The sequence below is a fragment of the Podarcis erhardii genome, assembly GCF_964252035.2.
Source record: "Podarcis erhardii genome assembly, chromosome: 3".
In the NCBI taxonomy this organism is placed as follows: domain Eukaryota; kingdom Metazoa; phylum Chordata; class Lepidosauria; order Squamata; family Lacertidae; genus Podarcis; species Podarcis erhardii.
In genome coordinates, this window is record NC_138507.1 from 37,498,031 (window position 1) to 37,514,178 (window position 16,148).

General features: G+C 41.4%; 1 protein-coding gene across 1 annotated transcript in view; it reads right to left on the reverse strand.

Moving 5' to 3' along the window:
• The window catches only part of COL9A1 (collagen type IX alpha 1 chain), a 64,442-nt gene extending 57,250 nt beyond the window's left edge, over positions 1-7,192 (reverse strand). Inside the window, exons 1-4 of the mRNA XM_081856946.1 lie at positions 7,070-7,192; positions 6,651-6,724; positions 4,693-4,770; positions 4,226-4,358 (exon numbers count right to left, since the gene is read on the reverse strand). Of these exons, the coding sequence (XP_081713072.1) occupies positions 4,226-4,358; positions 4,693-4,770; positions 6,651-6,724; positions 7,070-7,083 (299 nt within the window). The 5' untranslated portion in view covers positions 7,084-7,192. The remainder of the gene's footprint in view (positions 1-4,225; positions 4,359-4,692; positions 4,771-6,650; positions 6,725-7,069) is intronic.
• Positions 7,193-16,148: the final 8,956 nt, after the last annotated feature.

Below are 16,148 nucleotides of genomic sequence, written 5' to 3' on the forward strand. Positions count from 1 at the left end.
TAAATGATGGTGATGCTAAACAACAGCAATTATTTTTATTTACAACCATGATGATAGACCTATTAAATCCACCATAAATATTCCCCAGTTTCAAAGCAACAATTAAGGCCAGTTTATTACATGGTGTTATCTGAGTGTGCTTGGGTCAAGTGCCATCAATGCTGAAAGGATCATGTGACTGACTTGTCATAAATTGTATACGTTTGCTGCCTATAAAGTCTCCAGAACCATTATCAATGGCTTTAAAGCCTCAAAAAAATTGAATCCTCAATCTACCTGTACAATGCTGGCTCTCAGATCACTTGAATTAGCATTGTGGTAGTGTGGCAAATGTGAGCTGATAAACTCTGGTAAAACACTGTTACATTTACAACCCATCTTCCTTGCAAGAGTAGTGCACATTATCCCACTACTCTATTCCTCACAATTATCCTGTGATATAGGTAGCTTAGTGTCTGGCCTAAACCTACGTAGGGAACTTAACAACAGAGGAAGGATATGAGCTGAGGTCTCTTGAGCAGTAGCTATTATAACACAGTGCCCAAAATGAAGCAATCCAACAATGAAACAGGACAAACAGCTTACGCTCCTTGGGGAGGGGAGGGTTAAATAAATAATAAACATAGGATAAATAATAATAAAATATTGATGGTAAATAATTGCAATTCAAAGTGAACATTGAATTGCTGGGGGAAAAGAGAAACAGTGATAAAGAATTCACTTTGCGCCATTCACTGAGAAGAGGAAAAATTGCTGAAACAAAACTGATAATCCTTTCGTTTTTATTCTTACATTAGTTTCCAAGGTTTCCTTGGAGATATGCAAATAGGAACCACTGAAATTTCCTTCATCCCTTAAAGGAGCCTTGCCAAACAATATAGAATTTGCATGCTCGGGGTGGAGGAAATAGCTTAGCTGGTGCTGCAATTGCAGACACATTTTTAAAATATTTGCTAGAATATTTCTAATATTTCATCTAAATGATATACATAAGAGGGGATATTTAATTCATTAACCATGGAGGCACATGAGGGGTATGATCTACTTTTATGAACAACACAAAGACCAACAGCCCCCCCCCCCAAAAATAAGGTCCACTTTGACACATTGAATCCGTTTGTCCTATTTTTGTTTTTTTATCCATCTCCACTAAAGTCACACTTGGGGTGAGGGAACCTAACATGCTCAGTAATCCTAATATGGTAGAGGCTGCTGGATCTGTTATAGAGGTGGTAGAGAAGTGAGGTGGCATTTCAACAGTTTTAAATATGCATCTTGAAAATCCAGACCCAGTGATGCCTCAGCAGTTTTCCGAAGTCTGGAAACAGGTGTTTCTTGAACTTATGTGTTCTTAAATTGCTTGCAATAATGCCATGAGGCAGCAAAAAGACATGCTGACAGAGGAACCAGCGGATGCATCCCTATTGCTGTTGCACGATCAGCTATTCAACATCTGGCACTGCCTTTCCACCCTGGGAGGAAATATCTACCGGCAGCCAAGACCTCAAGTACTAAATAATTTGAGCAACATCGCTCTGCTCTTGCTGTCTGTACATTCAGAGGATAAGCAGAGCTCCTTTAGCTTTTCCTTTTATACTTAAAAACTCATAGCATAAAACCCAAACCAAGATAGTATTGTTATATATGGCTCTCTGGGTTTGAGAGATGCAGCCTCTTCATTGCACAGCAGGGAATATATTACTATATGCTTACACAGCCCAGTCCTACACATCATCACCCAGTGATTTCAGTCTTTACTACCAGGTTAAGTATGCATAGGATTTCAGCCTTAATGCTTTTTATCTTTGTATCTAATGCAATGTTCCTTATTGTGAACATGATTACAAAGAAAGGATCTCAGCCACTGACTCAAAAAAGATGAAAAGCATCCAAATTTGTTATGAGTATTTGGTGTTGATTTTAGTAATAAATGAAAAGTAACACCAGGGTTGACAACATGATGTCCTCCCAGCTACTGCTGAGCTACATGTGCTTCTCTGAACTCATTAAATACACACACACACACACACACACACACACACACACACACACTTCGGTCTTCCTCCTAGCAAAAGAAGAGGAAGTGATGTCAAGGGGAAATGATGTCACTGGGCTTGAATAGATGCATAGTTCAACCACTCTGACCTCCACCGCACTGACAGCACCCGCGGTCCTCTTTTAACTCAGCAGATCACCTCCAATCCTGCTTTACCTGTTGAGAGACTATGGCAAATCTAAAAAATGGGGTGGGGTGTAGATGGAAATCCCATACACCCATCACAGATATAAAACAAAAGGACTTACTTATTAATGCAGGGTTGCCAACCAGTAAAATAGAAGGTACTTATAGAAACAAAATATGTCATAGCTTCTTAGGTAGGTATAGCTTCTTAAAGTGATCCTTTTATGACAAAACACTTGTAAATAGTCTAGTACTCCATCTGATATGTTTGAGACAAAGCTGTCACACCTGCTTTGCTCTGTGGCACCCTTGAGCTTAGACTTTTAGTTCATGATATCCAATTCCCAATGTAATGCCAACAATGAGTTTGAACTTTTTGGGGGGAGTGGGTGGATAGGACTAACAACACTGAAGGACTGTGACCCCTGCCCATAACAACAAAGCTAAGAATGGATAGCATATATAGAGGAATGCACTGCAAAACCAATGTGCTTCATCCTATACGCAAATCTGTAACAGAAGAATAACCCTGAGTGGCTCTTTCAGCACCGGTTTTGGTGAACAGCACCGCTGCAACTGCTTGAAGCCACCAGGTGGCACGCGATTCAATCCCTGCTTTAAACTGCTGCATTCTTTAAGGAAAGACAGTGAGTCCTTTCAACCATACCCAGACAAATTACAGGAAAGCTAGCCCATTTCCTGCATAATAGCTGGCTGCTGTTGTGCTCCAGACTAATATTAAAAATAATTACATGCTTCATATATGAATAAACGATAGTGTAGGGCGTTGAGGTGTAACGGCTTTATTAGCAGGATTCTGGAACGGCTGTATTACTCACAGTCAGGCTAGGCAAGTTGCGTAAAATATGCTACAGCCTCATCTAAGGTGGCCTCTGCAATTCGCTCACAGATTAAACACCCACTATTAATTTGGGAACCTGGAATTGATGCCTGTAAATATAATCTTCTGTGCTGCACCTTGGTAAGCCACCATGCCACATTCTTTCCCCTAGCTCACAAAAGATTCTAATTGTGGCAGAAATGTTTTAAGATTCTAACATGTTCCACATTGTAAGGTGGGAATATATCTTGCCTAATAAATTGTTTTATATGCTAACATATCATTTCTCTTTAATTTTTTTTATTTTTTTTTAATGCTGGAAAAACAAGGACAAATGTAGCCGCTTGAGAGTTTGCCAACGTCAGGCTTACTGAAGTCTGTGCAAAACAGTGTTGGGTCTCTTGTTAATTTGTGAATATCGCCGATTTCAACTGACCGGTTCACACAATCACGTGTGTTGGGTACTTGAGAAGCAGTTGCAAATCTGTGCGATATCAATGGTGGGGCTGGAGTGAATTTAGTTTAAGTGCATTAGTGAAAATGCATATTCAGTAGTCTCTTTTCTTTTGCTGTTTTAATAGCGGTGGAGAAGCTGCAGGGCAATGCTTGCTTGGGTGACCCTGTCGGATGTCTGTACAAAAAAAAGTGTAAGATATTCCCCATAAAAGTTAGTACCTTTCTTATGAAATAGTAAGGTACTGTACTCAACATCTCATCACTCAGAGAATTACCACTCAGTTACTTGCAGCTGAATGTGTGAAGCTCCTTGACTGGGAATTATTGTGCTAGAGGCAGCATGGGGCAATATGACCCTGTCTGTCTGGCCACAAGGGCTATTTCACACATGGAAGCTGGGACTTGATACTGTGGGCTTCAGTTGATGAATATTCATATATGAACTAACTCTCGGTAATCTCTGGAAACAACAGAAAGGCTCAACTGGGAAAGAACGCAGCATGTAGAGTAGCTGCACAAGCACTTCACTCTGAATTCAGATGCTATTTGCATGCATCACAACACAAACAGCTGGTGTACACAATAAATTTGGGTAGCTTCACCCAGAAGCAAAAGAAGGAATTAATTTGTGGGATGGAGGGCACAATTTATATCTTGCAAGGTACTTTGCCCCGCTAAGTAAAGGGAGAGTTGTGCATTTAAACATAGATTTAAAAACAAATAATGAAAGCAACAGTATAGATTACCTAGTTGGGATCCTGAAGTCTACATTTGTGCTTAACTTGTAAGCCACTTGTAAAGCTGTGGAGCCCACCACACGCTGGATGATGCCTCTGGAAGCAGCTTTATCAAGTTGGAACTGTGAAATCAGGTCATATCCTAAAGGAACAAATATGCACATTCAAAAAAAATCTTCCATTGAGCAATCATGTAGCTTGAAAACCTAGCCTGAGTTTTCCCTTTGGTCTCTCTTTTGATATGCACTCCCCTGCTGTTTTAACTCATTAAAAAAAAAAAAAAACCTGTTTCAAATTAAATTAAAATGTTTGGTTTTTATATAGCTTGTTTTTAATAATGTGGTGAGAAATCTTGGACATAACAATTGAAACAAGGAAGCAAGATAATAGACAGACAGCTACGTCTGCAAGGATGCAATTTTCAAAAAGAAGGTCTGAAACAATTTATTTGGAAGACATCATTAGTGTATACTTGCCTGGTAGATCATCTTGGCGAAACCTAGTTGGTGGGCAGAGGTCAGTCTTTGTGTTGGAACTGAATGTAAGTGGAAATCCTGCAAGAAACACCAGACACAGGCATCTATGTCCATTATTTAATTTATGAGTTTATCAGCCTAACCTTCCTGTGATGGTCCCACTGCAGGTTACATTCCAAAACAACAATTAAAACCCATTAGCTTACAAAACCCAAAACCAACCTTCATGCTGTTGAATAGCCTTGGACATTGAGTCATATCCTTGGATTTTAACTTCATAGAAATTAATAGTGTTTACTTCCAAACTTATTTCATTTAGGGTTGGGGTGCAAAAGGCTCCAGAGGAAGCATAATTAATGAAAAGTCACAGGAGGAAAAAAGGGCCAAACTGGAGCAATTGAAGCTAATGGTGAGACTGTCTGAGACTGTCATCACATCCACAACGGCCAGATTATGGTAGATAATTGTGTTAGATTTCTTGCGAAATATATAAAACAGAGAGCAGTAGAGGACACCCCTTCCCTTCCCTGCCATTTCTGAAGAGCCTCTGCCGTCTCTGACATGGGTTTGTAATATAAAGAGTTCTACAGTGCAGAGCTATTTGTGGTTTGGACAACCATGAAAAAGTTGTAGCTAGCTAGTTAGCTAAGTCAACACCTATATATAATTCAAAGAAAGCCAGTGCCAACTCTGCTCCAGCAAAACCAGCAGTTGGGAATCCAAGCTCTTGGCTTCCTTCCCTTCCTCTTTGATATTTCAAATGTTCCCACTCTTTCCTCTCCCATGTTTGATCACACAACAAGCCCTGTAAGGTGAGAGCAAGAGCTGGGGGGGAGGGAGTTCTGAAGAAGAACTTTTTTAAAAAGCCTCTTGCATGAACAAGTAGCCATTTCACTGTTTGAAACACCCCCTCTCTGTGAGCACATATCCCAGCCCATTCATGCGACACCCTAAACCCCTCCCTAAAGAACCAAAAAGGAAACTTAAACATTGGTTTAAGGTAGCTTTAGGGATTCTGCCTATGCAATATTTCAAGCCAAGATGGAAAATGTCACTGGAGGCTGGAAGAAAGGCTTACACAGCTTGAAAAGAGACACCTTTCCAGAATACAGAGAGCGTCTGGTCTATTTCAAGAACTGACACTTAGATGTAGATTTCCATTTTCCAAGCCTAGAAAATGGAACATGCAAAATCTGTTGCCTCTTCTTCCCCAAGAGCTGAGCTTGCTATTCTTTTAGGGATTTCATTTTGCTAATTAGTATTTATTGTCCATGTCCAACAGGTCTTCTTAATAGACAGCTGGAGATATGTTGGTCCCAAGGAATGTAATTTACAAAGGGAAATGTTTGTTAGCCACTTACATCATAATAAAATTTGTTAATCTTTGAGGAGTCATAAGATTCTTTGTCATTATTAACAGGCTTAAGTGTGCCTGTTCTACTGAGGTTGCATTTTTTATTGACTCTGCATTGTATGAGTGCTCCTGCTTTTGGGCTATACAGAACTCTTCCTCAAGTTGTTCTATACAATGCAATCCAATTCACATTCAGAAAATGTGGATCCAATAAAATTCACCACCATGCTAATTTATAAATGTGTAATTTTAAGAATATAATAACGTTCACTCTGTTTCCTTTACATTGCATTTTTTAAAATGCTACATGTAAGAGATAAGTTTAAATGCCAGATATCAAAAGGCACTGTTTTCCAAAAATTCAAGCTGCCCTTCTTTCTCATTTACATACCCACATTTATCACGCACACATAAGAATCTAACCCCGTTCCTAAATTTGTTACAGTGCAATCCTATACATGTCTACTCAAAAGTAATCCCCACCGAATTCAGTGGTACTTGCTCTTGTATAAATAGGTATAGGATTGCAGGAGAAGGCTCTGAGTACGGTAGAACTGTTTTCACTGCCAACATCTTTACTACGTGTAATAAAATAGACCCTTACTTGTCTGCTGTTGAGCAGTAGCGGATGCCAGAAACCCAAGAAAACAGCACAAATAACAGAAAAGTTGGTATTGCCTGTAAGGAAAGAAAGACAGCTTAAACATGAACCTACACGGCCTAAAAATGTCACCCACTTTCATCTCACAGCCGTGCATATAAAATGCATAAAAGCACGACTTAAATCTTTGCTAGCACAGATGGCAAGCAAAGCTCCAAAATTTCAGGTTTGTGTCTTTTCCCCCAACAGTACAACAAAACGTTGCCTTAGCATTTGTCTCAGATACCTGTTCTTACATATATAACTGTCAGAAGAAAAAAGGAAGACACAGAGGGCAGCAAAGCCTATTTTAAATGCAATTAATTGTTCTTTCCTCCTCTATCAGTGGCGCCCCTCAGTTAGATATGCAGTACATCACTTACCGGTTGTGCTGCATTTCCCCACCCGGTTTTTGTGCTTAGGCACCTAAGCAGCTGAATTTTCTACCTATGGTCCCATCAAATTAAGGGTGAGAGGGTCCCAGAGTCAGTGCTCTCTGTCCTCCTGCAAAGGCGTCTGTGTGTGCGAAGAAACACCAACGGTTGGAGCCGTTTTAATAATCTGGATGAGAAGTGGAGGTGGGCACTAAGCAGGCCTACGTGTTCCCGAGGGGACATGCGGGAGGAATTTAGCTGGGATATAAAAAAGGGGAGAGGAGCAGGAGCGAGGGGTGTGGATATAAGTAGGAATTCCTAAGTTAAACAATGCTGCCCAGTGAGTGAGTTACATGGCAGGAAAGGAAGGGAGGGGAGTAGCTGATGGGAAAGAAACATGAGGTTAGACCCTGGAGGTGACCCAGCAAAGATTATGTATACTTTGGCAATTCCACTAATCAGGGTAAGTTCAAATGCTGCCATGGGTGGGGGGAGGAACTTCTCATTTCTCACTGACTTCCTAATGAGGCAGTCTCTCAGCTCCCAGTCCTGCAGTAGAGGAATTTTGCTGAAACAGAAGCAAGCCATTTATGTAGGGTTCACTGCTTAAGTACGGATCTTGCCAAAGAATACAGATTACCTAGTTATATATTGCGACCCGGCAGGTTAATCAGTCTCTAACCAGTCACTTTAGTTTGGATGTATTTTCAAGCGCAGAAAACCACACAGGTAGGTCTGTCTATGTGGATGGACAGAGGGCGAGAAACCTAGTGGATCATCAGTTCATGACAGTCTGGCGCAGGGGCCCCGGGAGAGGGAGATTGCTTTAATTCCTAGAAGACTTTCAGTAAAAGCTACAAGAGATTATAAGTCAGCACAAACCAAAGAGCTTTAGAAAGGCCTCACTGTAAAAAGCTCCCGAAGTACACAAAGGAGAAGGGCTTCTCTGTTAACGTCCAGACAGAATACAATAAAACGTGGTTGGAGCAAACTATTTCCTGACTTGCACGCTCTGTTTCAAAGGGAAAATATCGGGTACTGTAACTTAGAAAGACAGCATTGTGAAAAACATGGTGCAGATCAGTGAAGGCCAGTGGTCAAAGATAATAAGATCTATATTCCATTTCCAACAATACTTGGAGAGAACTAAATGGGCCACCACTGGCGTAAATTGATTATTATTATTTAGAGTAGTATGAGTGTCTGAGAAAAGGAAAATAGAGCTCTTGTCTAAGGCCAGAATCACATTTTTAATAAGTCTGGCTTTGCCTCTCTGTGGTATATCTTGGGGCACATAACTGGAATTGTTTGAACTGAGTTGCAGTTAACTGTACCGCTTTCTGCTACTTTGCATGTATGTGACCATAAGGACAGCCATTATGAAAGACAGCAGCTATACTGAAGTCTCCCAACAGAAGTCAATGTAAAAATTATTACAGAGGAAGCCAGCAAAGTAAGTCAACACAAGGTGCATTCTCTGATCTTCCAGGCTTGTGATTTTCAGCTGTATCACACATAGCACAGCGTTCCCGCCCAAAATAGAACTTACTGTTGCTCTTAGAACATCTAAGTACAAAGCTACTGAAGTGGAAACACAACAAGAACAGGTTTGCAGATGTCAGTCAATATGAACTCAATTCTCAAGTCAAATTGAACAGGCATGTGATAAACAATAAAGTGACATCCTAATTGGATAATCAAATCATTATGGTTGACTCAATATAAATTGCATCTGCAAAAGATGTATGAGTAAATGTGTGTCAGACAGGCCCAATCCTACTTCTTGGGAAACCAGTGAGCTATTCATAGTCACTATCAGGTCCACGATGTGTCATATACTTCATGTCTCCTCCTTCTAGTCTACTGAATTGCCCAACAGCTGCCTTGCAACCTCTTGTATTGGCTCTGTCATTCCCAAGTAACCATGTGCTCCTCAGGACCCTTTGGTTTCAATGGGAAAACTGCAAATATTTACTGCACAGACAAATTTTACCTCCTTTCTGGCTCTGGGGGCTTGCGTATTCTGACACTGCAGAAAAACAGATTTTCTGAAGTGTGCATTCTACCCCGCCATACAATGGAAAGTTGCCTAAGAGTATAGAATACACCCCAAAAAACCATGTGTGATTAAAAAAAAAAAGTCAGTTGGATGAAAGTTAAGGTGCCCTAGAGTTTTAACCACAGATGATGAGCAGGGGAGCCACAGCTGGCTATGGCTATTGTGCAGGTGTTTCTAGTGGAGAAGGAGATTGTGATGGCTCTGAACACATGAATATCTTTTTATGGTGCAGAAAGCTGGGTGAGTGGTAGCAGGGTCTCAAATATGCCTTCTCTGTTCCCTAAGTCCCTATCAGTCCAATCCAATAAATCCCTTGCAGGAATGAAAGATTCAATGCACATACAGTGCTGCCCCATCCACAAGGACTTTCCTGTTGATTTTAGTGCAGCGGACAGCTCACTGATGGGTGCCAATGCCAGTTTCACCTCACAGCAGATCAGAAAGTATATTATCTGTGCTATTATAGGTGCCAGTAACTGGCAGCTTGCAGACTGAATATAGCTTCCTCAAGGCTGCCATCTGGCTTTCCAGTTGCTCCCCCCACCCCCACCCCCGTCCTCTCCTGCAGATTTCCTGGAACAGCTCAGAGGAAGGAAGAAATGGTGCAAAAGGAAGAGGGAAAATTCTCTCCCTGCTTCATTCTGCAGGTGTTACAGCTGAACCATTGCTGTCCAAATCACACACATTTGTTCTGCTGTTGTTCTGTTTCATTATCGTTTCTGCAGGTTTTGCAAGTTTACAAAACAATCTGCAGAATCTGTTTGGCTGGAATGACTAGAGACGATAAAAGGGTAGAAGAAAATAATGGCCCGTACTCTGGGCAACAATGGACCTGTCAAACATCCCCAGTCTTGTTTGGTATCCCTTTGAAAGAAAGAGAAGGGACAGGTGGGAAGGAACACGGTATGTGGAATGGCAGGTGGAAGAGAAAATGCAATCACCAGTTCCTGTTATTATTTCTAAGCAGATGTTGAAGATGCAAGGGGGGGGGGGAATCAGAACATAAAGCTATAGTAATGTAAGAATATAATGTTCAGTTAAGAGCTGAAAATGTTTTCTGTGGCTATCTAATCCCATTGAAAGTAATGCTGGCTTTGATGTGATTTCGCTCTTGCTTCTGCTTCCTTATATTCCTATGCAAGCTGTCTCCTCCTTCATTTCTCTGCCTTCCCCTCTGCCATTGCCTACATTCCTGCAGTTCACATGTGGCTGTGTGAAAGAAAACATGAGCAAGATGTTGAGATCTCCCTCTATTTCCCAACATACAGCATTCCTTTTGATGTCACTACATTCTGTGAAGTAATTAAGTTTTGAGTAACACAGATATTAAGTGGGAGCTGGATACATTTCCTTCTCTGATTGATGCATACATTGCTTGAATAAATGCTTTGTTGTTTTGTTTTGTTTTAGCTTGCTATGCCCTTCCCAGCCCCACCTGCAACATATATTTAAACCTGAGAGTTTACTCAGCTATATAAACTTATAATGCATTCCAAATAAATTTGTAGGTCGCCATACAAAAAAATCTGGGTCTAAGTGTTACAACTTACCCTGCCTTACACCTTCAGGGTTGGTGTGTGTGTACGTATATGTCAGGGAACTGACATCGGAGAGAGAGGCGGAGGCTAGGCTCCAAAACGATGCAGGAGAGGGGACCAGCAGGGGGGAAGGAATTCAGCGTAACACCAGTAGGGAAGAGGAGGAGGTGGAGGATTTGGAGACAGGGCTCCGAGACCCTTCACCAGAGACTAGTGGAGAGAGCGCTGACACGCCTCTGCCCTCCCCTTACTTGCGCAGACGGGTTCTGCGCAGGGAAAGTAGGAGGAGACTTGGCGTCAAACAGCTCTTATGCTGGAAGAGGTTCAAGAAACGCCCACTGACGGATTCTGCAAGCGACTGACCGGCCACGGAGTGTGGGCTGTCAGCCAAGGCATGGTGAACCAAGCAATCTGACTGAACTTGCAGCCAACTTACGCACAAGTAACCCCTTACATCCATTACAGCATATACACACACACAAACAGTAAAATCTTTTTTAAAAAAACATTATTTCAAATGTATCACTGAAATCACCCTTAGCCACAATCACTAGATTACTGCCAAACAAAAATGGCATTTGAGCACCTTGAAAAGGTGTTCAAACTAAAGCTATGGTGCATGTAGGAAGAAGAAGAAGAAGAAGAAGAAGAAGAAGAAGAGGAGGAGGAGGAGGAGTTTGGATTTGATATCCCGCCTTTCACTCCCTTTAAGGAGTCTCAAAGCGGCTAACATTCTCCTTTCCCTTCCTCCCCCACAACAAACACACTGTGAGGTGAGTGGGGCTGAGAGACTTCAGAGAAGTGTGACTGGCCCAAGGTCACCCAGCAGCTGCATGTGGAGGAGCGGAGACGCGAACCCGGTTCCCCAGATTACGAGACTACCGCTCTTAACCACTACACCACACTGGCTATCACACTGAAAGAAGACAGTTGAGTCTCCAGCTGGTTTTGGACTACAATTCACATCATCCCTGATTACTGGTATTGCTAGCCAGGGATGATGGGAGTTGTAGTCCAAAATTAGCTGGAAAACCAAGTTTAGGAAACACTGACCTAGAACATAGATGCATGCTTGAACCAGCTTGAAATGCACTCCAATTTGGAATTGGGCTGCTTTAAAAAAAAAAAAAAAAAAAGAGGAGGAGGAGAGAGTGTCTACTGGATAATTTAAAATGATTATTTTTGGCTAACCCCTATTCCAAATTGGGTTTCTGTCATATTCCTGCTGCTGATGTCAGCAGCAGGCACATGACCCAGGTAGAGGTCTCCATGCCACCAACCCCACCTATTCCTCAGGCTGCCCCCTTTCCCCACAAGTAACTCAGCTGGAAACGCTAAAAAGGAAGGGTTGACACAGACCTTTAATATCTGGATGCTGCTAGAGCACGTGGAACATAACCTAGGCAAGCCAGGAAGCATAACAAATATATTTATCTATGACATTTTAATCCCGTCATTCCAAGGAGCTGAGGGCAGGGAATGTTGTTCTACCCCACTGCATCCTTACAACAAGCCTGTGATGTAGGTTAGACTTGTGACCTTCACAGCTGAATGTGGATTGGAAATTGGGCTTCTCTGCTACTAGTCCAACATTCTAACCTCTATACCACACCTTATGTGCACCAACACATTGGGTACCAACTGAAGTCTCTAAGCAGTTGTCAAGGGCCGTCTCAGGTATTATCATTTTACTGCATTCTGATCTTAGGGTTAAGAAGGCATAAAGGACCGTCTGAATTAAGGTCCTAAATCATCTGGTAAGAAAGCAGCAGCTAAATACTGAAGTAAGTGTGCAAAGTTCAGTACAGCAGCTCAGTGTTTAAATTACAATGAAAGAAGAAACAGGAGGAAAAGAAGTGCCCCCCCCCCGTGATGCAAAATAAATAACATATCCAAATCTGCTATTGTATTCAACACGAATAGTTTAATGTACTGTATATAATATCCCTGATACAGTTTACTGGAATATAGCTCAATCATATAGTGTTGTCCAGCTCTTCCCTTATAAAGATCAGCACAAAAATATGGAAATGCAAGACTGTATCCCCACACGGCAACAGATTCATTCTTTCATCTACATCACCTCTATTGAGTGCACAAGCTATTATTCCTCTTTGTGGAAGTATTCTGCATGCTAGAACCCTGGACAGGAATGGGCTACTCCATAGCCTATATTGAACTGGGAAGCCCCTTCTGCCCAACATTGAAGAAAATGGTCAGGCATATGTGTTTGAAACAAAATACACCCATAGTTGAGATCCATTCTCACACACATTATTCTGTGTACTGCTTACACTGAAGCGAGTGCCATTGTGCCCACTAAATTAAGCAATCTCATTAAATCAAGCCGAGTTAAATGTTGTAGCCAATAGTTTTTAATGATCACATCCTTCTAGTCATGTACTTAATCTGTTTTTGAAAAAGAAAATATAAAAATGCCCCATTTTACCTTTTAAAAAATGTAACTAATGATCAACCTCACTGTCATTTCAAACTATTTTTGTGTTCATAGTGGGGCGCACTGTGTGTGTTCGCATTATTTATTTATATCAAATCAAAAAATGAAACTCTTTTTTTTTCAATTTTAAAATTCTCATAAAAGTGGAGTTTAGTAAAACAAAATGCAAACAATAAATAAATCCTAATGAGAGATAAACAAAAAATGAATGGCACGAACTGCAATTCTGGCACCTTCAGTCAGTACGGCATGAGATTTTTAATCTCAGGGTTGTGGGTTTGAGCCCCAAGTTGGGCATAAGATTCCTGCACTTCAGGGGGTTGGACTAGAAGACCCTCGTGGTCCCTTCCAACTCCATGAAAGGGTGTCTGAAATAAGCATGCTGAATTGACCCATTCACTTTGATGTAGCATGTCTCTGGACCATCGCTAATAAAAGAAGCAGGTCTGTTGGCTGCTGAAGACATATTGATATGCAGCAGACGCGGCACCCAAAAACAACATCTCATTACCAGAATCAATGGCAAGGAGCATGGAGGAAGTTGCTCTCAGGCTGCATAGTGATGTAAAGGTAAGAGGTGAGCAGCATCTAGCTCTAGCAGTCTTATATGCTCTTGCTGCATTCAGCTCCAGCAGAAGTTTCCAAGTTGTCTTCAGTCCTACATATTTCACATTACAAAAGTCTAGTTAACAAAGTAAGGAGGCCAACAGTCATGGCCAAGTTATTGTTGTTGTAAGAAGGAGCACAGCTGGTGTTGAGCCAAAGCTTGCCAAACATGCTTTGGGATACAGAATCGGCCGGAAAATCCAGGAGACCCAGAACCAGGAGCACCCACAAACTGCAGTCCTGCTATTTCAGGAGGAGGAATGTCAACCATCCAGAACTGGCATTTCTGCTTTTGCGTGTTGTTCTAGGACCACCCACCGTGAGGAACTCTGTCTTGCCTTAATTATGTCAGGTTATTCACTCCCATTACCATACTTAGGTAATCATTCAAATACAAAACTGCCAAGTCTGTTTCAGGAGAGATGAAGGAGAGATGGCAAGAAGAAAAGGTCTGATGACAACCCACTCCAAAACTCTGGACAACATCTCCCGGCTGTTTTATACAGATACTTAAAAATAAATAAATGCCATGTATGTTGAAAAGCTTGAAGGACAGAATAGACCTGTGTGGCACTCCAGAATAGAGATGACTATTCTATAATTTCAGCATCTGATAGTTCTCACTGGATGTTCCCTTAAACTTTGTATAATCTCATTGGCCAATTGTCAGAAATAGAAATGTATGCCAGGAATCGTTTTAGCAATGCAGTGAAAAATGGCAGAAGTGCATCTCACAGCCCAAAGATTACATACTGTTGATACTGTAGAAAATAAAATGGTAGAGAAAGTTGTCATTCAAAAATCATGCATTTGTCATGTTTTTAAGAATAATAAAAGGGTTTGAATTAAGAAACTTCCATTAAAAGTAGATGACTCTACTTTTATTTATGTAGGCCACTGCTAGCAAGAAAACAATCCCATGAAATTAGTGGCATGGCTATTTTAGAGTTGGATACATCACTCTTGACTAAACTGGAATAATGCAATGGTGTTGAGTGTTCTGAAAGATAGATTTGTCAGAATATAATTCCTGTAAGGATGGGCATGGTGTTGTCCTACATTGGAGAAATGAGGGCATCTAGTAGGTGGTGAATGAGCAAGAGCGTGTACTGGAAGTTTGCCCCAGGTCTAGTTGTTCTTAATTAAAATAAAATGGAGAGTCCAATTAAGATGCAGCTGCTAATTACAGTATGGTTTATTCCTTCTCCCTAAAATCTGAAATAAAAAAATAAGCACTACGCCAACACATCAAACAAAACAAAACGCAGACCAGGAGTCTGGCCCACTTATATTTCAGTGGTTAAATTGAGTATCTCCTGCATGTGAATAAGTAAGTCTTAATCAGAGTGTTTCTTTTAAAAATTCAGCCCATGATACAAATGTTACTGTCATCAAGATGACCTTCCAAGTCACACATATAAAGAAAGGGTGGTCACCTCACTCTGTAAACATTCTGTACTGCCAGTTTTGAATCAAAGACTTGGAAACGGCAATCAGGGAGCTGCCTTCCTCTCCTTGGAAGGCCAGGGAAGGGAGCTGCAGCTTTTGAGACCAAACCAGAACTGCTGATAGTTATGATCAATTCTACCACCACCATCCAGCCTGGTTGCTGATCTCAAAGTAGATAAACTTCATCTTTCTTGATAGTTTATTGACAGGGGTCTTGATCAGAGATGACAATTTATGACCATTAGATCAAGAACTCAAGATAGGCATTTAACAGCACAATCATAAAAATGTCTTTGTTGTTGTTTAGTCATTTAGTCGTGTCCGGCTCTTCGTGACCCCATGGACCAGAGCACGCAAGGCACTCCTGTCTTCCACCGCCTCCCGCAGTTTGGTCAAACTCATGTTAGTAGCTTCAAGAACACTGTCCAACCATCTCGCCCTCTGTCGTCCCCTTCTCCTTGTGCCCTCAATCTTTCCCAACATGAGGGTCTTTTCCAGGGAGTCTTCTCTTCTCATGAGGTGGCCAAACTATTGGGGCCTCAGCTTCAGAATCTGTCCTTCCAGTGAGCACTCAGGGCTGAATTCCTTAAGAATGGATAGGTTTGATCTTCTTGCAGTCCATGGGACTCTCAAGAGTCTCCTCCAGCACCATAATTCAAAAGCACCAATTCTTTGGCGATCAGCCTTCTTTATGGTCCAGCTCTCACTTCCATACATCACTACCGGGAAAACCATAGCTTTAACTATACGGACCTTTGTTGGCAAGGTGATGTCTCTGCTTTACTCAAAAGTAATTCCCACTAAGTTCAATTGAGCTTACTAGCAGGAAAGTGGGCACACAGGACTGCAAGCCTAAATCCAGAGGCAGGAACTTCTGACAATACATCGCTTGCCTTTTTGTTACTTCCTACAAGGCGCCAGCAGAAAAGCACTAACTTGGAGGTTGTGCCCCTCTACACACTTTACTCGGAAGTAAGT